Source organism: Schistocerca gregaria, chromosome 2, assembly GCF_023897955.1.
Source record: "Schistocerca gregaria isolate iqSchGreg1 chromosome 2, iqSchGreg1.2, whole genome shotgun sequence".
Taxonomy (NCBI): domain Eukaryota; kingdom Metazoa; phylum Arthropoda; class Insecta; order Orthoptera; family Acrididae; genus Schistocerca; species Schistocerca gregaria.
This window is the reverse complement of record NC_064921.1, coordinates 544220042-544247020: the sequence shown is the minus strand read 5'-3', so window position 1 is coordinate 544247020 and position 26979 is coordinate 544220042. Positions and strand designations below refer to the sequence as shown.

At 39.6% G+C, this 26979-nt stretch overlaps 1 protein-coding gene across 1 annotated transcript in view; it reads left to right on the top strand.

The window, feature by feature from the left end:
• The window catches only part of LOC126331644 (mitochondrial uncoupling protein 4), a 427006-nt gene that overhangs the window by 263628 nt on the left and 136399 nt on the right, over positions 1-26979 (top strand). The window contains exon 5 of the mRNA XM_049996509.1: positions 15048-15170. Coding sequence (XP_049852466.1) covers positions 15048-15170 — 123 coding nt within the window. The remainder of the gene's footprint in view (positions 1-15047; positions 15171-26979) is intronic.

The following is a 26979-nucleotide window of genomic DNA, read 5'->3' as shown; positions in this document are numbered from 1 at the left end:
CAGACGTTACTCCTAAAACATCATACATGAGTTAACAAAAGCAAAGAAAACTAAGTGTGTTGTAAGTGATAGAGGTGGGAGGGGGATGGCAAAAACTAGACAGGTCAGAAAATGAAAGATGTACAAAACTTAAACAAAGTGAAGAAAGGTATGGCTACTGTGAAGAAAGGCTGAGACCAAACAAATTAATGTAAATTAAGGCCAGGTGGGTGGCAAGAACCAAGGATGTGTTGGAGAGGTAGTTCCCACCAGCAGAGTTCTGAGAAACTGGTGTCTGGGGGAAGAATCCAGATGACACGTGTGGTGAAATAGCCACTGATGTCACAATTATCATGTTGTAGAGGATGATTTGCAATAGGGTATTGTGTTTTTCCAGAATATACCCTCTGCCTATGCCCATTCATGCTAACTGATAATTTGGTGGTAGTCATGCCAATATAAAAGGCCAAATATCGACATGATTACCACCAAATTATCAGTTAGGATGACCTGGTGGATGACATCGGAAGTTCACTGAGGCTTTTTGCAGATGATGCTGTGGTGTATTGAGAGGTTGTAACAATGGAAAATTGTACTGAAATGCAGGAGGATCTGCAGCGAATTGACACATGGTGCAGGAAATGGCACTTGAATCTCAATGTAGACAAGTGTAATGTACTGCGAATACATAGAAAGATAGATCCCTAATCATTTAGCTACAAAATAGCAGGTCAGCAACTGGAAGTAGTTAATTCCATAAATTATCTGGGAGTACGCATTAGGAGTGATTTAAAATGGAATGATCATATAAAGTTGATCATCGGTAAAGCAGATGCCAGACTGAGAGTCATTGGAAGAATCCTAAGGAAATGCAATCTGAAAACAAAGGAAGTAGGTTACAGTATGCTTGTTCGCCCTCTGCTTGAATACTGCTCAGCAGTGTGGGATCCGTGCCAGATGGGTTGATAGAAGAGATAGAGAAGATCCAATGGAGAGCAGCATGCTTTGTTACAGGATCATTTAGTAATCGCGAAAGCGTTACGGTGATGATAGATAAACTCCAGTGGAAGACTCTGCAGGAGAGACGCTCAGTAGCTCTGTACGGGCTTTTGTTAAAGTTTCGAGAACATACCCTTCACCGAAGAGTCAAGCAGTATATTGCTCCCTCCTACGTATATCTCGCGAAGAGACCATGAGGATAAAATCAGAGAGATTAGAGCCCACACAGAAGCATACTGACAATCCTTCTTTCCACGAACAATACGATACTGGAATAGAAGGGAGAACTGATAGAGATACTCAAGGTAACCTCCGCCACACACCGTCAGGTGGCTTGCGGATTATGGATGTAGATGTAGAATAGGCATAGGCAGAGGGTGTATACTGGCAACACACAATATCCTGTTGCAAAACATGCTCTATAACAAGAGAATTGTGACCTTGGTGCCCATTTCACCACATGCGCGATCTAGTTTCTTCCCGCAACACCAGTTTCTCAGAACTCCATAGGTGGGAACTAGCACAACAACACATACTTGGTTCTCACCACCCACCTGGCCTTAATTTATGTTAATTTGTTCAGTCCCAGCCTTTCTGCACAGTAAGTACACCTTTCTTTGTTCTGTTTTAGTTTTGTACATCTTTCAGTTACTGATCTGTCTATTTTTCGCCATTACTGTTCCACTTGTTTCACACAGTGAACTTAGCGTTTCACCCTTATTAACTCTTGCATCTTACCCTGTCTTCCACCTTTAAGCTCTCAGGTTTCCAAATGTCATCTGGTGCCGTCCCTACAATCAGTCTTTCCTTCTCACTCAGTCTGGTAAGTCACCACAGACCTGCAGTTCTGGGTGACTTTTCCAAAATCTACCCCTTTTTTTTTATCTCTCCAATCCTTTTCCTTCGACCCTCTTCCTTGCCTTCAACCCTTGTGCCTGAAGGAGGAGCCATTGTCTTACAACCTTCTTTTACATGTGTGTTCTGCCACCGCTTGGTGGATAGATTTTTAATCTATTCAATTACATTATATAATGGGTACTTAGAAATATTAAGCTTTCCTGTGACTTTTATGTGATAACATCTTTGTCTTTTAGACATTTAAGACATTTATTATTAGGAAGAGGATAGTTTGCTATTAGCCATAAAGATGACGTGCTGAGTTGCAGACAGGTCCAACAAAAAGACTGTTACACAGTATAGCTTTCAGCCAAAGCTTTCTTCAGCAAAGAAAACATATAAATATTTACACAAGCAAGCATATCTTATGCAATATGACTCCTTCCACCGGCAGCATCAACCGGAATGTGACTGTCATGTGAATAGCAATCTGGAGTAGGATGTGGAAGGGGGAGGGAAAGTAGGGTATGGATGGGGGGAGAGAGAAGATTGCTGTCTGACAGGGTGTGCAGGGACTAGAGACTGCCAGGCTCAGTGTTGCAAGATGGGATGAGGGGAAAGGAGGGGGGAGAGGGCAGAAATGGGGAATGGAATAGGAGAAGAGGAGGGAAGGGGGAAAGAACAGGTGGCAAGATTCACAAACAGCAGTATACAAACAGGATGAGGGAATGTGAAAAAGGAGATGGTGATAACATAAGGTGGCAGAAGCTGTTGGATGGAGAGTGTGGGACAGTAGGTTACTGTAGGTTGAGGCAGGAATAATTTCAGGAGCGGAGAATGTGTTGTATGAATAACTTACATCTGCGTAGTTCAGAAAGACAGGTGATAGAGGGGAAGATCCAGACGGCCTGAGTTGTAAAGCAACCATTGGAATCAAGCATGTTTTGTTCAACTGCATGGTTTGCCATTGTGACGCATGGTGGTCTAGTTTGTTATTGGCGACAGTTTGGCAGTGGCCGCGCATCCTAGTGGACATCTGGTTGGCAGTCATACAAATATAAAAAGCTGTGCAGTGCTTGTTAGCAGAGCTAGTACAAACATGGATGCTGTTACAGGCGGCCTGGCCTTTGATGGGTTAAGATAATCCTGCGACAGGACTGTAATAGGAAGTGCTGGGTGGGTGGATTGGACAGGTTTTACACCTGGGTCTTAGACAGAGATTTGATCCCTGTGGCAAGGGATTGGGATTGGGATTGGGATTGTGAGTGGCATAGGGAGGGACAAGGATGTTGTGGAGGTTGGGTGGTTGACAGAACACCACTTCAGAAGGGGTGCGAAGGCTCTTGGGTGTGATGTCCCTCATTTCAGGGCATGATCATAGATAATCAAAACTCTGATGAAGGATGCAATTCAGATGTTTTAGTCTGGGGTGGTATTGAGTGACGAAGAGAGCACTCTTTTGTAGCTGGCTCTTGGAGGGTGATGGGAGGATTGGGAATGTGGGGGAATGCTATGAGAAATCTGTTTGTGGACTTGGTCCTGGGGATAGTACCTGTCTGTGAAGGCCTTGATGAGACCTTCAGTATACTGGGAAAGGGAGTTCTTATCATTGCAGTTATGCCATCACTGCATGGCAAGAATATATGGGTGGGATTTTTTGTTGTGGACGCGATGGCAGCTGTCAAAATGTAGGTACTATGGGGGGGGGGGGGGGGGGGTTGATGTGGACAGAGATGTGGATGGAGCCATCAGAGTACAGGTGTTCAACACCTGGAAATGTGGTATATTGGATTGAGGAGGACTTGGAGAAGCAGATGGGAGAGGAAGTTTTGAGTTTGTGAAGAAATGAGAATATCAATGAACTTGAACCAGATCAAGGGTTTGGGGTTTTGGGAGGCAAGGAAAATGTCCTATAGATGGAGAAGAGATTAGTTATTAACACCCCCATCAACAACAAGGTCATTGGAGACAGAGCACAAGCTCAGATCAGGGAAGACTAGGGAAAGGAAATTGGCCATGCCCTTTCAAAGGGATTTGTGTAAAGTGATTTAGGGAAATCACCATTTAGATGTCCCATAAACAGGTTGGCATAGGGCAATGCCATTTGGGTGCCCAAAACTGTGCCATGGATTTGTTTGTGTATCTTACCTTCTAACGAGAAGTGGTTGTGAGATAGGATCAATTTAGTAAAGTGTAGGAGGAATGAGGTAGTAGATTTCAAGTCAAAAGGAAAGAAAGGTATTGTTCAATTGCAAAAAGACCATGGACACGAGGGATGTTGGTGTATAGGGAAGAGGCATCAACAGTGACCAATAGTGAACTTGCAAGTAAAGGGGTGTGGATGATGGAGAGTCGGTGAAGAAAATGGATGGTATCTTTCACATGGGAGGCAAGATTACAGACAATTTGTTGAAGGTGCTGATCTATGAGGACTAAAATCTTTTCAGGGGGCACAGTAACAAACTACAATGGGGTGTCCAGGATTGTTGGATTGTAAATTTAGGGGAGCATATTGAAAGTGGGTATGCAGGGTGTTGCAGGGTTGAGTTGTTGTTGTTGTGGTCTTCAGTCCCGAACTGGTTTGATGCAGCTCTCCATGCTACTCTATCCTGTGCAAGCTTCTTCATCTCCCAGTACTTACTGCAACCTACATCCTTCTGAATCTGCTTAGTGTATTCATCTCTTGGTCTCACTCTACGATTTTTACCCTCCATGCTGCCCTCCAATACTATATTGGTGATCACTGATGCCTCAGAACATGCCCTACCAACGGATCCCTTCTTCTGGTCAAGTTGTGCCACAAACTTCGCTTCTCCGCAATCCTATTCAATACTTCCTCATTAGTTATGTGATCTACCCACCTAATCTTCAGCATTCTTCTGTAGCACCATATTTCAAAAGCTTCTATTCTCTTCTTGTCTAAACTATTTATCATCCATGTTTCACTTCCATACATGGCTACACCCTATACAAATACTTTCAGAAACGACTTCCTGACACTTAAATCTGTACTCGATTTTAACAAATTTCTCTTCTTCAGAAATGCATTCCTTGCCATGGCCAGTCTACATTTTATATCCTCTCTACTTCGACCATCATCAGTTATTTTGCTCCCCAAATAGCAAAACTCCTTTACTACTTTAAGTGTCTCATTTCCTAATCTAATTCCCTCAGCATCGCCCGACTTATTTCGACTACATTCCATTATCCTCGTTTTGATTTTGTTGATGTTCATCTTATATACTCCTCTCAAGACACTGTCCATTCCATTCAACTACTCTTCCAAGTCCTTTGCTGTCTCTGACAGAATTACAAAGTCATCAGCGAACCTCAAAGTTTTTATTTCTTCTCCATGGATTTTAATACCTACTCCGAACTTTTCTTTTGTTTCCTTCACTGCTTGCTCATTATACAGATTGAATAACATAGGGGAGAGGCTACAACCATGTCTCACTCCCTTCCCAACCACTGCTTCCCTTTCATGCCACTCGACTCTTATAACTGCCATCTGGTTTCTGTACAAATTGTAAATAGCCTTTTGCTCCCTGTTTTTTACCCCTGCCACCTTTAGAATTTGAAAGAGAGTATTCCAGTCAACATTGTCAAAAGCTTTCTCTAAGTCTACAAATGCTAGAAGCGTAGGTTTGCCTTTTCTTAATCTTTCTTCTAAGATAAGTCTTAAGGTCAGTATTGCCTCACGTGTTCCAGTATTTCTACGGAATCCAAACTGATCTTCCCCGAGGTCGGCTTCTACTAGTTTTTCCATTCATCTGTAAAGAATTCGTGTTAGTATTTTGCAGCTATGGCTTATTAAACTGATTGTTCGGTAATTTTCACATCTGTCAACACCTGCTTTCTTTGGTATTGGAATTATTATATTCTTCTTGAAGTCTGAGGGTATTTCGCCTGTCTCATACATCTTGCTCAACAGATGGTAGAGTTTTGTCAGGACTGGCTCTCCCAAGGCTGTCAGTAGTTCCAGTGGAATGTTGTCTACTCCAGGGGCCTTGTTTCGGCTCAGGTCTTTCAGTGCTCTGTCAAACTCTTCACACAGTACCGTATCTCCCATTTCATCTTCATCTACATCCTTTTCCATTTCCATAATATTGTCCTCAAGTACATCACCCTTGTATAGACCCTCTATATACTCCTTCCACCTTTCTGCTTTCCCTTCTTTGCTTAGAACTGGGTTTCCATCTGAGCTCTTGATGTTCATACAAGTGGTTCTCTTATCTCCAAAGGTCTCTTTAATTTTCCTGTAGGCAGTATCTATCTTACCTCTAGTAAGATGTGCCTCTACATCCTTACATTTGTTCTCTAGCCATCCCTGCTTAGCAATTTTGCACTTCCTGTCAATCTCATTTTTGAGACGTTTGTATTCCTTTTTGCCTGCTTCATTTATTGCATTTTTATATTTTCTCCTTTCATCAATCAAATTCAATATTTCTTCTGTTACCCAAGGATTTCTACGAGCCCTCGCCTTTTTACCTACTTGATCCTCTGCTGCCTTCACTACTTCATCTCTCAAAGCTACCCATTCTTCTTCTACTGTATTTCTTTCCCCTATACCTGACAATTGTTCCCTTTTGCTCTCCCTGAAACTCTGTACAACTTCTGGTTCTTTCAGTTTATCCAGGTCCCGTCTCCTTAAATTCACACCTTTTTGCAGTTTCTTCAGTTTTAATCTACAGGTCATAACCAATAGATTGTGGTCAGAGTCCACATCTGCCCCTGGAAATGTCTTACAATTTAAAACCTGGATCCTAAATCTCTGTCTGACCATTATATAATCTATCTGATACCTTTTAGTATCTCTGGGATTCTTCCATGTATACAACCTTCTTTCATGATTCTTAAACCATGTGTTAGCTATGACTAAGTTGTGCTCTGTGCAAAATTCTACCAGGCGGCTTCCTCTTTCATTTCTTAGCCCCAATCCATATCCACCTACTACGTTTCCTTCTCTCGCTTTTCCTACACTCGAATTCCAGTCATCCATGACTATTAAATTTTCATCTCCCTTCACTATCTGAATAATTTCTTTTATTTCATCATACATTTCTTCAATTTCTTCGTCATCTGCAGCGATAGTTGGCATATAAACTTGTACTACTGTAGTAGGCGTGGGCTTCATGTCTATCTTAGCCAGAATAATGCGTTCACTATGCTGTTTGCAGTAGCTTACCCGCATTCCTATTTTCCTATTCATTATTAAACCTACTCCTTCATTACCCTTATTTGATTTTGTGTTTATAACCTTGTATTCACCTGACCAAAAGTCTTGTTCCTCCTGCCATCGTACTTCACTAATTCCCACTATATCTAACTTTAACCTATCCATTTCCCTTTTTAAATATTCTAACCTACCTGCTCGATCTGACATTCCACGCTCCGATCCATAGAATGCCAGTTTTCTTTCTCCTGATAACGACATCCTTTTGAGTAGTCCCTGCCCGGAGATCCGAATGAGGGACTATTTTACCTCCGGAATATTTTACCCAAGAGGACGCCATCATCATTTAATCATACAGTAAACCTGCATGCCCACGGGAAAAATTACGGCCGTAGTTTCCCCTTACTTTCAGCCATTCGCAGTACCAGCACAGCAAGGCCGTTTTGGTTATTGTTACAAGGCCAGATCAGTCAATCATCCAGACTGTTGCCCTTGCAACTACTGAAGAGGCTGCTGCCCCTCTTCAGGAACCACACGTTCGCCTGGCCTGTCAACAGATACCCCTCCGTTGTGGTTTTACCTACGGTACGGCTATCTGTACCGCTGAGGCACGCAAGCCTCCCCACCAACGGCAAGGTCCATGGTTCATGAGGGGGGGGGGGGGGGGCAGGGTTGAGTAGTGAAGTAGATTTGAGGAGAGGTTTTGGGAAGGCCCTAAGCTTGAAAGAGGGATTGGAGGCTACGTTTGACTTCTGGGACAGGATCATTCTGACAGGTAACAACTCACACAATTGGCAGTGACCTTCTGCCATTTAGTCACTGTGATTCATCATGACAGTGGTGGAATCTTTGTTTGCATGGAGGCTGATTAGCTCAGGATCTCTTTTGAGACTGACTATAGCTCTCCTTTCCTCTGCTGAATAGTTGGTGTTCTTAGGAAGGGGTCAGAGGAATGATAGCGAGGCCAAGTTGGAGATAAGGAATTCATGGAAGGTGATCATGGTGTGATCAGATGAGGGTGAGAGAGGATCACAGTTAGATGGTGGTATGAACTGGGAGAGGCGGGATTTATTGTTGGAATTAGTTTGCCTTTGATTGAAGGCATTGGTGGGAAAGATGTGTTTCCATTGCAGGGGTTGAGAGAAGAAGAATAGGTCTTGGATAAGCCCAGCAAGGTTAAATTTGAGTGCAAGGCTAAATCTGAGGTCTTTGGATGGAACTGAAACTTCTGTGGGCTGAGGATTTTGGTGGAAAAGTTAACATCAGTGTCCTGGAATTGTTTGGGTCTGCATGTGGAGTGTCAGTAGAGAGTTTGGAGGGATGTGGCAAATTGAAAAGGTCTGCTAGGCAGGGTCTTAGTGTTATGAGAGGTTGATGAGGAGAAATACAGTGAGTAGGATAGGGGCATGGATAGTGGCGCCCCAAGGTGGCAGTTGGGTCAGCAGGTTTGGTAACATATGGAGGTGGTGTCTGGAATGCTCTTCCAGGTAATGGAAAACAAGGGATTAAATTTCAGAGATGTGATATATGTAGTGGGAATTGCACAGCAGCAGTTTCTTGCAGAAGGAGCATGGGTGTTTCTGAGTTGCCTGTGAATGGAGACATGTTTTTGCCGTACCGAGTTTGTGAGAGCCAGGGCCTTGCATGGTTTGGCAGTTGGGGGGTGGGGGGGTTCCTTTATTTAGGTAGCATTTAAGGAACAGGATGTGGTACTGGGTTTTAGGCAAGGAAAGGGATGCTTTTCGGGACTGGTGCAGAAAAATGGAGCCGGGGACCATTGTGACACTGATGGCATTGGGGAAAAGGGAAATGACATGAGAAATGTGCACATGAAGGCATTTGGTAGTTGTGAGGGGTGTTGGATAACAGAAAAGACCTCTAAAAATATGTGCATGCAGGCAAAAGCATGTGGAAATATGATTCAAACATGATGATAATGAAGAAAAGGAAAATGTGTTAACAGAGGTTAAGTCCATAAGGGTGTTGGGATCAAGGATGTACTGCAGGGCATGTTCCCATTTCCAGAGCTCATGGAAACTAGTGTTGCATGGGAGGATCCAAATAGCACATGCAGTGTAGCAGACACTCATTTCACCTGTCATGCTATAGAACATGTTCAGCAAATACGTAATGGGTGTCCCCTTGGCAGATGGCTCTAATGTCACCATGCACTCAACCATTTTAGTGATAGTCATTCCTGTGTAAAATGATGTACAATGGACACAAGGCAAGTGATAAACAACATGCATGGTTTCAGAAGTTGCTCTGCCTCTGATATTGTAGGATTTATGAGCATACTGCAACTGGGATTCATAGAGGTGTGCCATCTCCAGATCAAATTTGTCTGATGGACTCACGATAAGAGCCACAGTACCGGCCAACGTGGATGTTGTTTGTAGGTGGTTTCCCCACATCCAACTGGGTGAATACTGGACTGGTGCCCATGTCCCACTTCAGTGCCATGATTTGAAAATATTTTGAAAACATGTTAAATCCAGGATGGAATTTAACAATACCCAGCTTCTGGGTCTTGACAGATGTCTCTTGAATGTGCCCATGAAAAGATTGGCATGGGATGGGCCATTGTGATTCCAATAACAGTCCGGTTGATTTGTTTGTACGAAATGGTTGCCGTCTTTTGTGGAAGACTTCATATAGTGGTATTGGACAGCTAGGGCTGCGTTTGGCTTCCTATTCTTTCTGACTGCCCCCACCCCCCCCCACCCACTTTCGTCTGTCTTCAACCATCCTCCCAACGTGTGAATTCCTTTCATCCTGTGGTCTAAGTGATCTGCTCTTACTTTTTAAACTTTTCCAACCTATTCCTGTCTCCTCACTGAGAAAGAAACTGCCTCTCCAAGAGCTAGGGTTGTTTCATGTATTTTTATATATGCCTGTCAGCTGTACTGCTGTTTTGCCTCCTGAAGGTAGGAAATGGCCAGAACTTCTGCCTCATAATTTTATAGTTGTCTTCAGTGAATTCTCATTTTGGCGAAATTCTCTCTTCTACATCCACATAACTACTCTGCAATTCACATTTTAAGTGCTTGGCAGAGGGTTCGTCGAACCACAATCATACTATCTCTCTACCATTCCACTCCCGAACAGCGTGCGGGAAAAACAAACACCTAAACCTTTCTGTTCGAGCTTTGATTTCTCTTATTCTATTTTGATGATCATTCCTACCTATGTAGGTTGGGGTCAACAAAATATTTTCGCATTCGGAAGAGAAAGTTGGTGACTGAAATTTCATAAATAGATCTCGCCGCGCCGAAAAATGTCTTTGCTTTAATGACTTCCATCCCAACTCGCATATCATATCTGCCACACTCTCTCCCCTATTACGTGATAATACAAAATGAGCTGCCCTTTTTTGCACCCTTTCGATGTCTTTCATCAGTCCCACCTGGTAAGGATCCCACACCGCGCAGCAATATTCTAACAGAGGACGAATGAGTGTAGTGCAAGCTGTCTCTTTAGTGGACTTGTTGCATCTTCTAAGTGTCCTGCCAATGAAATGCAACCTTTGGCTCACCTTCCCCACAATATTATCTATGTGGTCTTTCCAACTGAAGTTGTTCATAATGTTAACACCCAGGTTCTTAGTTGAATTGACAGCCTTGAGAATTGTAGTATTTATCGAGTAATCAAATTCCAACGGATTTCTTTTTGGAACTCATGTGGATCACCTCACACTTTTTGTTATTTACCATCAACTGCCACCTGCCACACCATACAGCAATCTTTTCTAAATCACTTTGCAACTGATACTGGTCTTTGGATGACCTTATTAGATGGTACATTACAGCTTCATCTGCGAACAACTTAAGAGAACTGCTCAGATTGTCACCCAGGTCATTTATATAGATCAGGAACAGCAGAGGTCCCAGGATGCTTCCCTGGGGAACACCTGATATCACTTCAGTTTTAATCGATGATTTGCCATGTATTACTATGAACTGTGACCTTCCTGACAGGAAATCACGAATCCAGTCGCACAACTGAGACGATACCCAATAGGCCCACACCTTGATTAGAAGTCGCTTGTGAGGAATGGTGTCAAAAGCTTTCCGGAAATCTAGAAATATGGAATCAACTTGAGATCCCCTGTCGATAGTGGCCATTACTTCGTGCAAATAAAGAGCTAGCTGTATTGCACAAGAACGATGTTTTCTGAAACCATGCTGATTACGTATCAATAGATCATTCCCTTTGAGGTGATTCATAATGAAACTTCCTGGCAGATTAAAACTGTGTGCCCGACCGAGACTTGAACTCGGGACCTTTGCCTTTCGTGGGCAAGTGCTCTACCAACTGAGATACTGAAGCACGACTCACGCCCGGTACTCACAGCTTTACTTCTGCCAGTTTGTAGAGCACTTGCCCACGATAGGCAAAGGTCCCGAGTTCGAGTCTCGGTCGGGCACACAGTTTTAATCTGCCAGGAAGTTTCATATCAGTGCACACTCTGGTGCAGAGTGAAAATCTCATTCTGTGATTCATAATGTTTTAATACAGTATATGCTCCAAAAACCTACTGCAAACCAACGTCAATGATATAGGTCTGTGGTTCGATGGATTACTCCTAATACCCTTCTTAAACACTGGTGCGACCTGCGCAATTTTCCAATCAGTAGGTACAGATCTATTGGTGAGCGAGCGGTTGTATATGATTGCTAAGTAGGGAGCTATTGTATCAGTGTAATCTGAAAGGAACCTAATCGGTATACAATCTGTACCTGAAGGCTTGCCCATATCAAGCAATTTGAGTTGCTTCGCAACCCCTAAGGTATCTACTTCTAAGAAACTCATGCTAGCAACTGTTCATGTTTCAAATTCTGGAATATTCCATTCGTCTTCCCTGGTGAAGGAATTTCGGAAAACTGCATTCAATAACTCTGCTTTAGCGGCACAGTCGTCGGTAACAGTACCAAGTCATTGCGCAGCAAAGGTATTGACTGCGTCTTGCTGCTTGTGTACTTTACATACAACCAGAATTCCTTCGGATTTTCAACCAAATTTTGAGTCAATGTTTCGTTGTGTAACCTATTAAAGGCATCTCGCATTGAAGTCCGTGCCAAATTTCGTGCGTCTGTAAATTTTAGCCAATCTTCGGGATTTTGCGTTCTTCTGAACTTCGCATGCTTTTTCCGTTGCCTCTGCAGCAGCGTTCGGACATTTTTTGTGTACCACAGGGGATCAGTTCCATCTCTTACCAATTTATGAGGTATGAATCTCTCAATTGCTGTTGCTACTATATCTCTGAATTGGAGCCACATCTCATCTACATTTGCTTAGTCAGTTCGGAAGGAATGGAGATTGTATCTTAGGAAGGCTTCTAGTGACACTTTACCCACTTTTTTAAATAAAATTATTTTGTGTTTGTGGATTTGGAAGAAACAGTATTGAGCCTAGCTACAGTGACCTTGTGATCACTAATCCCTGTATCAGTCATGATGCTCTCTATCAGGTCTGCATTGTTTGTGGGTAAGAGGTCAAGTGTGCTTTCGCAACCATTTACAATTCGCGTGGGTTCGTGGACTAACTGCTTGAAATAATGTTTGGAGAAAGCATTTAGGACAATCTCTGAAGATGTTTTCTGTCTACCACCAGTTTTAAACAAGTATTTTTGCCTACATATCGAGGGAAGGTTGAAGTCCCCACCAACTATAACCATATGAGTGGGGTATTTATTTGTTACGAGACTCAAATTTTCTCTGAACTGTTCAGCAACTATATCATCGGAGTCTGGGGGTCGGTCTCATACCAATAATACAAAATAAGAGATGTTATTCTCATGAGGACATCACATCATAATTATGAAACTTGCCTGATACACTAAAATGGATGAAAACTTGTGGAAAGAAATGGACTGTGGCTATATACAGAAAAATGTAGTTTAAATCTTTGACTGTAGATTCTAGTTGATACTGCATTCTGTAGCTCTTTAAATGCAGAAACATACAAACTAGGGATATTGATTGCATATATACTGATAATGGCAATTATTTTAGTTTCTTGAATCAGTTGGACAGCTGGTGTTTTTCTTCATGTTACTTGGCAATAATTTTATATTAAAGTTCCAACTGATTTTAGGAGGTCCTAGAGCATAATTTTAGATTTAATTACTTTCAGATTTTGCATTTAAAACAATACACAGTGAATTGCCTTATCATAATGAACTTGTTATCAACAATAAATTAGCAAAAATACTGAAAGGCCATTTGTGACAGCGGCCAAAATGTTTATACAGTGACAGTGCAGTCACATACCCAGAAGAATTTTATTGACCAGTAAATGTGGTCCCAATTAGTTTTAGATAACAGAAAGAAAATTCTTTACATAAATAATTTATAGAAAGATGAACAGAAAGAGATTTATGAAGAATAGGAATTTATTTCCCTCTTATACAAAATTTTATAGCGCTCTGAATCCTGTGCATCCTGGAAACAGTTAATGGTAAGACTGGACAGAAGTAGATGAAGGCATAAATAAACATGTGGAATTAAAGTGTCTTGTAATAGGTGGAGAGAGCTCATTTTTGTTCAGAGAATATGTTCTAATCAAGAATTGAAAAATTACGACAAATTTCTCCATTTTCTTCTTGTAAAAAAAATAAATAAAATAACTAATCCTAAGATAACAATAACCTGGAGCATTATTAAACAAGAAATAAATAATAAAGTGACATTAATAAGTTTCAGTACCAAGACAATAGTAGTGCAGAAATGAAAACATATTAAAGTCACTGTTCACTAACCTTGGTGATTACTTATAACAGCAACATGGGAACAGTGATAGGAACTAATTTCAAACTGCCAAACATGGATACATTAGAGTCTCACACCAAGCAAAAATTCATGATGTTGTGGGAAAAAAATAATCCTTCCAGCTCCAACATGATTTTAGCAGGGAATCTTATGCTGATTTGACGGGACACTGTCTCCCACTTTTGCTATCTTTGTAATCCACAAGTGGCTCAAGGCATATTGCTGGACAGATCAAAATATGCAGAAGCAGCAGTTCTCAATAGAAATGGAATTAACCAAATAATCAGTAATTGCAAATATATGTTATTTCTTTCAGTGTTTATTTCCTTAAATAGAAAACTAGCTGTCAACAGAAAACTAATGGTCTTGATTAAGAATAATTTGTCTGTTTTCTCTCTATTTGGCTTCAGTGAAGGATTCTTTGTAAGGAAAGTGTAATATGACCTCAGAAAAGAAGAGTCAGAGATGTACAAGGAGTGTTGCGACTTGACCAAGGCCTATGATTGTGTAGGCTGTAAAATTATACAAGGGACACAAAAGCAGTTTTTTTCCATTAATTGTCATCCCCTATAAACGGGTGGACATTTATTTTCATGACAGAAATTCAAGGTCATAATTATAGACTATGTCACAGGAACAAAATCATATTCAAAATTATGGAAACATCAAATTTTGTATATCACATTAACTTGTTCTTGGACACAAGCAAGTTAACCTAAGATTAAAGGCTAAACTAAAGCATATCAGACAGGGTCAAGAGAATAACCAAGTAAGTCTACAAATGGTTGACAGAAAACATTTTATATGTTAATGTTGTTAAAACTGATGTCCATTTTTGAAAAAAATAATGATGTCAGGTAAGCATGGCACTGAACAGAGGTTTTCGAAGGTGCAGTAAACTTTTCTGGTACAAGGCTTTTGTGTGAATGACTTTAAAAAAAGTCATCAATTATGGAAAGGATAGATTCCAACCTAGACTTTCCATTATATGAAAATAATATGTATTTGTTGTTTCATAGTTGTAAACTTCAGTATTTAGTGTAGAGAAGTCTTGATATGACTTAGGGAAGATTAGAGATTCATATATGTATAAACCAGGAAGACTCATGTTTCCCAAAATTTTTCCTTCTTTTATTTATAGTATAGTGACTCCAAGAAAAATATTGAATTCTGAAGTAATATGTTCAGTATTTACTTTCATCTGTTACTGTGTTTTCCCCCAAAAGTTATATCCTACTTAATATGCTTTTTTTTATATTTCTTCCATTATTTGTATGATTTGTTTAAAGGAAATCAGCCATTAGTGGTGTCACATCTGGAGCATTGGCACAATTTGTCGCTAGCCCTACAGACCTTGTAAAGGTACAGATCCAGATGGAAGGGAAGAGAAGACTACTCGGTAAACCACCAAGGTGAGTTACCATGTTCTGCAATAACTGATAGTTCATGTGCTTTATAAGCACATACAAGCAAAGTTGGTAGACAAGCTTAGGGTTTCTCTTGTGTCACAAGCCATAGAACTTGACTTGGCATAACCAAAAGTAACTGTAATACTCAGTGGAACACTTGTCTGATATAGTAATTGCATGTGATAGCACCAGTTTTTGTTACATATTCAGACCACTACTAGAATGGGCAATAGTAATGAACAGATGAAGTTCTTCTTTTACTTAATATCAAGCATAGTATTGCTTGTAAATGTTCCTTTATTATAGAAGTAAATGGTCTTATTTGCTCTGCTATGCTGCTCATATTGGTCTTATTTTGTCATGCTACTCTTTTTTTTATAGTTTCACAACAGTAGTCTGTTACTTTATTTCTTAAAGCAATTTCTAAGCTCATTAAATTTTTAGCTACCAAACTAGAGAGACACTGAGAACTCGCTTCCCATGCCCGGGTTCCTGGGTTCGATTCCCGGTGGGGTCAGGGATTTTCTCTGCCTCGTGATGGCTGGGTGTTCTGTGGTTAGTTAGGTTTAAGTAGTTCTAAGTTCTAGGGGACTGATGACCATAGATGTTAAGTCCCATAGTGCTCAGAGCCATTTGAACCATTTGAATTGCTGGCCCAGTTGGCTTTCCAGACCGATTTCGAAAGAACTTTGTAAGTCACTGGAATGAGGCAAATTGCTGTACAACTTTTGGGGTCCATTTTATCTCTCTTTTGTGTGGACTGAATGAATTAATGCTGTTTTCCAATCTTTCAGTGTAGCTTCTATTTCCCAGACTTTTTGAAAGACTCTGTGTATCTTCTTGGCTGTTCCAGCACATGCAATTTTCTATCTTTCAGCTGTTACTGAATCTTCCCTGTAGGGCCTTATCATTCTTTAAATCTTTAATGATATTCTAGATTTCATCCATTCTGGCAGATGGTCTCAGTTTGTGTAAGTGCATCCTGTATTTCTTTCTAGAAATTCTGATAATTGGAAATGAAAATGTTTTGTTAAAAATTCTCTTTTATGTTGGTTAAAGGACATGGCTAATTTTTTCTCGGGGTGCTATCACCAGAAATATCATACGTATTCCAGTGTGAAGACATCCATCTTACTCACAATGGATTAAAAAAAAATCTTTCTGTTGTGTTATGTGATAAACCAGTTAAATAAACTGCTTAATTATTTCTTTTTCTGTGAGGCTTCATGCTCCAGTATAGCTGCCTATGTGCAATGGCAGTGTATACATTAACAAAAATTATTATTCATAAAACTGTACCTCTGGCCTAAAAAATGAAATGGAAAATATTACAAGATGCCATTCTGTAATTATTAAGATTATTATCTTTAATACTTCTTGCAAGGAATGACTATTAAAAGCATTTTTATCATTTTATCATTAATGGCATCGCTACAACAATTAACTTAGACAAAATGGCCAGGGTAACATTTAATTATTACGTAAATGATGATTATGGGTCAGATTAGGTACGTTTTGCTACCAACAAAAAAAACATTCTACCATAAATAATTGCATATATATTTGACAAAATTGATAATAATGCTACAGATAATTATAGTAATTATTTATCAAATGTGATCTCTATGTGGTCATCAGATAGGACATCAGAAACAACAAGACCAGGAACATAAAGAAGGAGACAAGAATGTGAAACAAAGAAATCTTTTCCTTATACAATTCTATAAGCATCTATAGCGGTTCCATTGTAGTTACATATTGATAAGTTGAATTACATTACTTTTTTTCAAGAAGTGATGCTATATTGTTCTGAGTTAATTTCATAGATAGTGAAATTAGATAACATGCAAAGTAAAGACTCATCAACTGCCAGAATTTTATATCAGTAGATTGTCAAAGTATTCATAACAAAGTCCCAAATTTACTGCCCTCCACAAAACTGGTTGCAGTCAGATTATTCACGGAACTGTGGGCTGATTGAAAACCAGCGTAAAAATCTATGAAATGTTTAGTGAGTCATGGAATGTATATTGGAAAGACAGATGAGATGCCATAGGAGGGAGAATGTTCATTGCAGTTGATAAAGATATTTTCTCTGTTGAGTTTGTATTTGAGTGTGACTGTCAGGTCTAGGTGAAATCAGACTAACTGTCTAATGTCTTAACTGGCTACCCAATTTGGCCATGACAATTTTACAGTCATTGAAAGAATGTCCATGCTCAGAAGTGCAGAAATACCCATATGTCAGATGGAGATGATATTGATTTATTGGGTATAGATGTGGAGTCTATGGATTCATTGTAGGGGGTACGGACAGGCAGTTTTGTGAGGTAATTTTGAATACATTTTCCAAACCTGTCTTGAAAAGATAGTTAGACTACCCACACACAATGTAAATATTTTAAACCTTGTAGCTACAAATAGGCATGACCTTATTGATGGTGTCAATATGGAGACAGGGATTAGTGATCATGATGTCACCATAGCATCAATGGTCGCTAAAGTTAATAAATCACTCTACAAGGCTTGGAGAGTATTTTTGATAGAACGAGTAGATAAGCAGTTGTCAGCAAACCATTTAGACTGAGAATGGACATCATTTAGTTCCAGTATGATGAATGTATAGGAGTTATGGGCAAAATGTAAAGAGATTGTAAATTGTGCTCTGGAGAAGTATGTGCAGAATAAGTGCATTAAGTATGGAACAGATCCATCATGGTTTTATAATGAAAATTAGAAATTGCTCTTGGTTAAAAAGAGGGTGTGCAAATGATGACAGCCAAATGTTGGAAAAGATTTGTGTGTCTGTAAAAAGACTGATATGCAAAGCATAAACTACCACCATCATATCTTAACAAAAGATCTGGCGGAGAATGCAAAAAAAATTTTGGACCTATGTGGAATCACTAAGCAGAGTGAAGGTTTCTATCTAGTTACTCATCGACTAGTTTGGGATGACAGTAGAGGATAGCAAAAGGAAAGCTCAAGTTTTAAATTTTGCATTTAAGGAATCATTCACACAGAAGGATTGTACAAACATACTGTTGTTGGACCATTGCATAGATATCCGTATGGAGGACGTAGTAATACACGTTCCTGGTATAGAGAAACAACTGAAAGAGTTGAAAACAAATACGTTGCCAGGTCTGATTGGAACTGCAATTCGGCTTTACAAAAAGTTCTCTATTGCATTGGCCCATTATGTAGCTTGCATTTATTATGAATTTCTTATCCAGTGTAAAGTCCCAAGCACCTTGGAAAGCAGTGCAGGTGACTCCTTTATATACAAATGGTAAAATAACAGATCTGCAAATTACAAAGCAATATCCTTATCATCAGTTGCTGCAGAATTCTGAAACACATTCTCAGTCTGAATTAATAAATTTTGTAGAGATACAAAATCTTTTGTCCACAAATCAACATGGATTTAGAAAGCACCACTTGTGTGAAACTTGGTTTGCCCTTTCTCACATGATATCCTACAAACTATGGATGAAGGACAACAGGCAGATTCCATATTCCTAGATTTCTGAAAAGCATTTGACATTGTGACCCACTGAGGTTTGTTAGCGAAGATACTAGCATTTGGAGTAGGTTCTCAGAAATGTGAGAGGCTTGAAGACTTCTTAAGTAATAGAGCCCAATATGTTGTTCTTGACGGTGGATTTTCATCAGAGACAAGCATATCATCAGGATTGCCCATTGGAAGTGTGATAGGACTGATATTATTCTCTACGTTCATAAATGATCTGACAGATGGGGTAAGAGCAATCTGTGGCTGTTTGCTGATGATGCTGTGGTGTACAGAAAGGCAGTCTGCAGTTGTTTGTTTGCTGATGATGCTGTGGTTTACAGGAAGGTGTCATCATTGACTGGCTGTAGGAGGATGCAAGATGACTTAGACAAAATTTCTAGGTGGTGTGATGAATAGCAGCTAACTCTAAATGTAAAAACATGTAAGTTAATGCAGATGAGTAGGAAAAATAATACTGAAACATCCCAATCAGCATTAGTAATGCACTGCTTGACACAGTCATGTCAGTTAAATGTCTAGGTGTAACATTGCAGAATGATGTGAAATGAAACAAGCATGTAAAGGTAATAGTAGGAAAGTCAAATAATGGACTTCAGTTTATTGGGGGAATTTTATCAAAGTGTGGATTATCTGTAAAGGAGATCACACATAGAACAAGAATGGCCCATTCTTAAATACTTCCTAAGTGTTTGGGATCCCCATGAAGCAATTCAAAGGCAGATTGCTAGACGTTTTACTGGTTGGTTCATTCAACATGCAAGTGTTATGGAGATGCCATGGTAACTAAAATAGGAATCCATGGAGGGAAGACAATGTTCTTTTTGAGGAACACTGTTGACAAAATTTAGAGAACTGGTAGTTGAAGCTGACTGCAGAATTTTTCTGCTGCCATGAACGTACATTTCACATAAGGACCAAAAAGATAAGAGAAATTATAGCTCATATTATGATGTATTGAAAGTCATTTTTACCTTGCTCTGTTGGAGGGGAACAAGAAGGGAATTGACTAGTAGTGGTGCAATGTGCCCTCCACCATACACGATAAGGTGGCTTGCGGAGCATGCATGTACATGTAATTTCTCGATTTTCATTTCTTAAGCACAGTTGAGATGGTTGGTAAGTCTGGAGGTTTTTTTTTCAGAAGTTTTAATGGAAGTTCCTGATAGCATTATTTTGAAAGGCTTCCTCAGTTAGTGACAGTTGGTTCCTTTTAATTTCATTTTGACTTCCCATGTAGTTTTTTGCAGTTTGACACCTTTTCTGTTGTTATTTAATATGGTTTTGAGCTTTTCATAGATCACTCCAGCTGATACCAAGCATGGTCCTTTTGACTTGTTTTTATTTTCAATTAAGTAGTTTCTCTGCTAGACGGGGGGAACTTGCAAAAAATTCCCTTTGAATGGTTCTGTCTATTGTTCGGTATAATTGCTTTGTGTTTTTGGAACATTTGTTTGAGGTGTTTTATACTATCTATCTATATCCGAATCCCGCTCCAGCTACTGCCGGGTCTGGGTGCTGACAAGTCCTCTCCATTTGGCTCGGTCCTCCCACCACTTTCTTCCTCCACTTGCTGCCAGGTCACACCTCTCCTTTCAACAGATATTCTCACTCCCACTTTCCACCGTGTTCTTGGGCGCCCTCTAGGTCTTTTCCACCCATCTTTAGTTCTTCCATAATTTTGGGGAGTCTCTGCCCATGCATCCTCTTAACATGCCCATACCATCTTAATCTCTTTCTTTCAATTTCTTCTCTCATACTTTCTTGTTTGAGATCCTTTCTAATCTCTACATTCCTTACTCTGTCCATTCTTGTTTTTCCCTTAACTGCTCTGAGAAATTTCATTTCCCCTGCTTGCAGTCTGCTCCAGTCCCTTTCTGTCATTGTCCATGTTTCTTCACCATAGGTGACAATAGAGATGTAATAATTCTTATACATAAGGAGTTTTGCTCTTTCTGAAACCTCATTATTCCAAATCAGATGTTTTATTGTTTGGTAGAAATTGCCTCCCTTCTGTAACCTCCTATTAATTTCGTTAGTTATTCTTCCATCCCTAGATATTTCACTCCCTAAATAAGTGAAACTTTCAACCACTTGGAGGGGTTCTCTATTCAAGGTAATATTTCCATTGATTCCTTTCTCTGTTCCAAATACCATTACTTCACTCTTATCTTTATTTATTTTTAATCCATACCTTTTCATTATTTCCTTCCACGCATCAAGCTGTAACTGTACATCTACCTCTTTATCACCCCATATTACCATATCATCTGCAAAAATCATCGTTTTGTCTTTTTCTTTTACTTTATCTTTAACTGCCCTATTCATTCCCTCCATCACAACATTAAAATGTGCAGGAGATAGAATACTTCCTTGCTTAAGTCCTTGTCTTATTTCGAAGTATTCAGAGTTCCCCAATGGTGTTCTAATTCTACAATTGTGGCCTCTGTACATTGTCTTTATAACATTAATGTACCATCTTCTATATCTATCTTCTTCAGTTCTTCCCAGAGTCTTTCCCTCTCAACTGAGTCATATGCCTTTTCTATATCTATAAAAACCATTATCACCCTTTTGTTATACTCCCAACTTTTTTCCATCAGTTGACGGATAGAAAATATCAGGTCAATCGTGCTCCTTCCTTTCCTAAACCCATGCTGTTCTTCACTGAGCTCCTTTTCTATCTTTTCACTTATTTGATTTAGTAAAATTCTTTCAAAAATCTTGGCTGTATGACTCATGAGGGTTATTCCTCTGTAGTTTTTACAAAGTCTTTTATTGCCTTTCTTGTTTTTATACAACACTGTGAATAAAACAGATAATATGGAGGGTTTAAATACACAACGGAAAGTTACTGTATACAAAATTTAGGATTCTAGATAGACAGAGAAACAGATCAATACTCTATTTTGTGCTACATGATTCCTATACCCTCATGATACTGAGGTAAACACAACTGGAAAAAAGTATCAAATGCATCCATCAAGTGTTACCTGTTTAAGTCTTATAGCTATTTCACATTGGGAGTCTCCCAATGCTTAGACACAGATGTCTGTGAGATCGTGTCTAAGCATTGTTCAGGATGTCCTCATAATACAGTCATATTAAGTCATAACAAAGGATGGGCAAGTTTTCTACAGCAGCTAGACAGGGAAAAAGTAGTAGTGCCCCAACATATATGTCTTGATGTCAGTTGTATATTTAACTGAAAGTAAAAAAAAGTGGTGTATTTGAATGACATGTAAAATCATCTTACAGAATTGACGTGATGTGATATGTGTTGTTGTCTATGTCAGACAATGTACTTTAGTTTGTATTGATAACTGTTATCCCGTGTAGTCAAGCTGGCAGGTACAATAAACCTTTCGAAAATTGCATTTTCAGAATTTTTTAGTATGCTGTATAAAATGATCTGAAGTCTTGAATAAAAGTTGTTGTCATTGCAAACTCTGTGCTAACTCTGAGGGAGACACAAAACAATGAAATTTTAGCATTTTTCCAGGTTTTCTGTATATACTTTTCCCTTGCATCCTATAACAGAAAACCCTAGGATCTTTCTTAAGAATGTTAAATTTCCTATTTAAATACTGAGTAAAAATATTCTCAGCCCCCCTGTTCAGAGCTTCAAAGGAACTGCAGAACTATCAGATCACTGAATACCTCTAAAGAGTACAGGTCTTAACATTCTAATTGTCAACACTGAATGACTGAATATCACTCCCCTTCCCACTCCTCTCTTCCAGTCTTCAGTGGGATATTCATTCAATACAGGTGTATAAGTAGATGGAGAACACAATTTTTTTGTTATGTACAATGACATTTCATACCAGCCTAGTTTTTGCATACAGAACAGGAGTTTCTATGAGTGAAAAACATGTAGCAGAATACAGAATAATACAAAAAAGTGTATGCCATAGTCTTTTTGTTCCAGGTGGCAAGTCAAGCTGGGCTCAGTTTCTTCCTCGTCAGCAATGATCTTATCGATTAGAGTTCTCCCTTCATCTTAATACCCTCATCAGCCTTCTCATTGGGGTCTGGTTCAGGCAGACACTCACTTGCATGGGCACAACATTTGCAAGTGACAGAGCATCGGAATCCTAGTTTTTTTTCCAGCTGCAGGGTTCTGTGCAAAGCTCTTTGTATATTTGCAACAACTGGCTCTCAGTAAAGAGTCTGAAGCTGCATTTTTCATTGTTATGGGAATCATCTGTTTTCTTGTTAGCATCCACCCCCAAACTGACAGAATCTTTTTATTATCCACCCAAGTCTGCACTTATAGACAGACATAAAAGAATGGTAGAAGAAGGCATCTCATGAAGATGATAGCCTTGAAAAGTAAATTTTGGGTTTTACTGTATATTTAGAGAACTATTTGGCCATGAGCATAGTCCAGTGTATTTTTGTTCATATTTTCACTGTACAGTGTTACAAGAATCCTTTTATCTGCTTAAATATTGTGTGCTTTTACATCTGGTGTTCTGAAAACACCAACTATTTCAGATAGAAAAGGGTTGTCCTTATAAATGGTGGTGGCTGTCTTCTTCCATTGTGCAAAAAGAGTTCGAAGTAGTGTCACACTCATTTACTGCATGAAGGAGAAGACTATCCTGTGTATTTGCATGATGTTGACAAGTAAAGTATATAGAGGACATTATCGCTCCCATTCTTCTGGAAAATGTAGTTTTGAGAAGAGGATAATGCTGTTCTCAGCACCAGGGTACCCACATATTCACCAGTGATGGTGACACTATCAAAGTCAGCAGCCTTTACTGGTGTTTACTTTCATTACATCAGAATAGTCTATTGCCTGCTTAACCAAAATTCCCTTTACTACCATTTCAATCATCAGCATTGAAATGAAGTTCCTTTTGTTGGATAATACTTTTTATTCTGACACTGTAATGGCTATTGTTGTGGAGAAGATGAATTTTGTGGATGGGTGCAGTAAAGCCTGCTGAGGTTGTTCTGGTGCTTTGGTAGCAGACGTCACTGGGATGCCCATCAAAAAATGCTAAGGGACTACACCCTAAGTGTTTTTGAGTACATCTTGTATTGAAGTAGCCTTCACCTGTGAGCTTATGACAATTCCTCAATATCCATTTTGTCTTTCACACTGATCATGTCCTGGTACTACACATTTACACTCTTAGGGTACTTAAAATGGCCACCTTCATGAAAGTAAGGAATCATTACTTTGATAAATTTGATGTGCAGGTTCCAGTCTCCCATACATTCAGTTTTAATGAAGTTATTTCACAGGGTTACATGCTAATCCATAGCTGAAGCACCGCCATTTTCAGTTTTCAACAATGTTTCTGACAATTTGACAGTCACAACATGAAACTCTTTGAATAATGATAACTCTGTCCAGTGCAGGAAACTCTCCTTCAGTCGAATCTAGGCATTCAGTGCTTAAACCAGCCAAACAGCCGGTGTGAGGATGTGTGCCCAAACAGTCCTAGTATCTTATCGATACTGTTTCCAGTGTAAATCATGTAGAAAAGTTCTCTCAATTCACTCACAGCCATAATTGTCACAATTGCACCCATAAAAGACATCAACAGATGGAAACCTTCTAATCTCATAATGACATTGCTTAGTTTGGAAGTAAAACATCTGCTACCACACCTGAATCCTTTCAGTAGACTGGTTGATCAAAATTAATGTGCGAGTTTTCTGATTTATTTACGTGCATTTGTTATTTGCAGCAAGGATGGATGTAAATACCATATTGCACTTCCAGAATGAAATTTTTGCTCTGCAATGGAGTGTGCACCGGTATGAAACTTCCTGGCATATTAAAACTGTGTGCTGGACTGAGAGTCAAACTTAGGACCTTTGCCTTTCACAGGCTAGTGCTCTACCAACTGAGCTACCCAAGCACGACTCACAACCTGTCCTCACAGCTTTACTTTCACCAGTACCTCATCTCCTACCTTGGCTAAGCTGTGACAAAGCCATGTCTCTGCAATACCCTTTCTTCTAGGAGTGTTAGTTCTGCAAGGTTTGCAGGAGAGCTTCTGTGAAGTTTGGAAGGTAGGATATGAGATACTGGCAGAAATAAACCTGTGAGGATGGGTCGTGAGTTGTGCTTGGATAGCTCAGTTGGTAGACACTTGCCTGCGAAAGGCAAAGGTCCAAAGTTCAAGTCTCGGTCCGGCAAACATCCAGCACAAAGTTTTAATCTGCCAGGAAGTTTCATTTTGCTTTTGCTGGGAGGTGTGCTGATGAAAGAAAGGGAACATACTATTGTTGAATGTTAATAATTCTTATCAGATGTTCCTCCTCCATAAAAATCAAGTGAGGTGGCGCAGTGGTTAGCACACTGGACTCGCATTCGGGAGGATGACGGTTCAATCCCGCGTCCGGCCATCCTGATTTAGGTTTCCCGTGATTTCCCTAAATCACTTCAGGCAAATGCCGGGATGGTTCCTTAGAAAGGGAATGGCCGATTTCCTTCCCCATCCTTCCCTAATCCGAGCTTGTGTTCCATCTCTAATGACCTCGTTGTCGACGGGAGTTTAAACGGTAATCTTCTCCTCCTCCCTCCTCCATAAAACTATTCCATCTTAGTACTGATGATTAGAATACAGATATTCCAATAAATCCAGGTCATTTCATCTACATGTACATCTATACTCTGCAAACCACCATGAAGTGTATGGCAGAGGGTACATCCCATTGTACCAGTTATTAAAGTTTCTTCCTGTTCCATTCACGTAAGGAAAGCAGGAAGAATTATTGTTTCAATGCCTCTGTGCATGCAGTAACTATTCTGATCTTATTCTCATGATCCCTGTGTGAGCAGTTTGTATTGGCTGTAGTATATTCCTGGTGTAATCGTTTAAACCTGGTTCTTGAAACTTTATTAATAGACTTTCTCAGGATTGTTTACATCTGTCTTCAAGGGTTTGACAGTTTAGTTCTTTCAGTATCATTTAAACCTGGTTCTTGAAACTTTATTAATAGCCTTTCTCAGGATTGCTTACATCTGTCTTCAAGGGTTTGACAGTTCAGTTCTTTCAGTATGTCAGTCACACTCTCCCATGGGTTAAACAAACTGTGGCCATTCGTGCTCCCCTTGCCTGTATACGTTCAACATCACCTGTTAGTCCTATCTGGTATGGGTCCCACACACTTGAGCAATATTCTAGAACAGGTCACATGAGTGATTTGTAAGCAGTCTCTTTTGTAGACTGATGGCCCTTCCCCAGTAATCTACCAACAAACCGAAGTCTATCACCTGCTTTATGCACGACTGAACCTATGTGATAATTTCATTTCATATCCCTACAGAGTATTACACCTAGGTATTTGTATGAGTTGGCCGATTCCAACAGTGACCTTGTGATGTTATAATTGTAGGATACTACATTTTTTCATTTTGTGAACTGCAAAATTTTATATTTCTGAACATTTAGAAGTTGCTTATCTATGCACCACTTTGAAATCTTATCAAGATCTGATCGAATACTTATGCAGCTTCTTTCAGATAGTACTTCATTATAGATAACTGCATCATCTGCAAAAAGCCTGATTTTTCTGTTATATTGACTGCAAGGACATGAATATAGAACATGAATAGAAATGGTCCCAGCACACTTCCCACGATGACTCTCCATCCAAAATAACATGATGTGTCCTCAATCCAGTCATAAACTTCACTTGATACCCCATATTATCATACTTTTGACAATAAGCATAGATGGTAGTAAGTCAAATGCTTTTTCGAAATCAAGACAATGAATCTATCTGGTTTCCTTGACCAAAGCTCAAGTATCCCATGTGAGAAAAGTGCAAGTTGGGTTCCACATGATCGATATTTTCGAAATCCATGCTGGTTGGAATTGAGGAGGTCATTCTGCTCAAGATAGCTCATAATGTTTGAGCTCATAATGTGTTCTAAAAAACAACAAATTTATGTCAAGGATATTGCACAGTAGTTTTGTGGATCACTTCTACCGCCCTTCTTGTAGACGAATGTGACCTGTACCTTTTTCCAAGAACTGAGCATGGTTTTTTGTTCAAGGGATCTAAAGTAGATAATAGATAGAAGAGGGGTTAACTCAGCCACAAATTCAGTATAGAACCTGATAGGGAGTCAATTGGGCCTGGAGCTTTGTTCAGTTTTAATAATTTCAGTTGTTTGTTAACACCACCAATATTAATACTTATTTCATTCATCTTTTCAGTGGTATGAGAATTACATTGGGGCAACTCTCCTGAGATTTCCTTCATAAAGGAACATTTGACAATGAAGTTAAGCATTTCAGTTTTTAC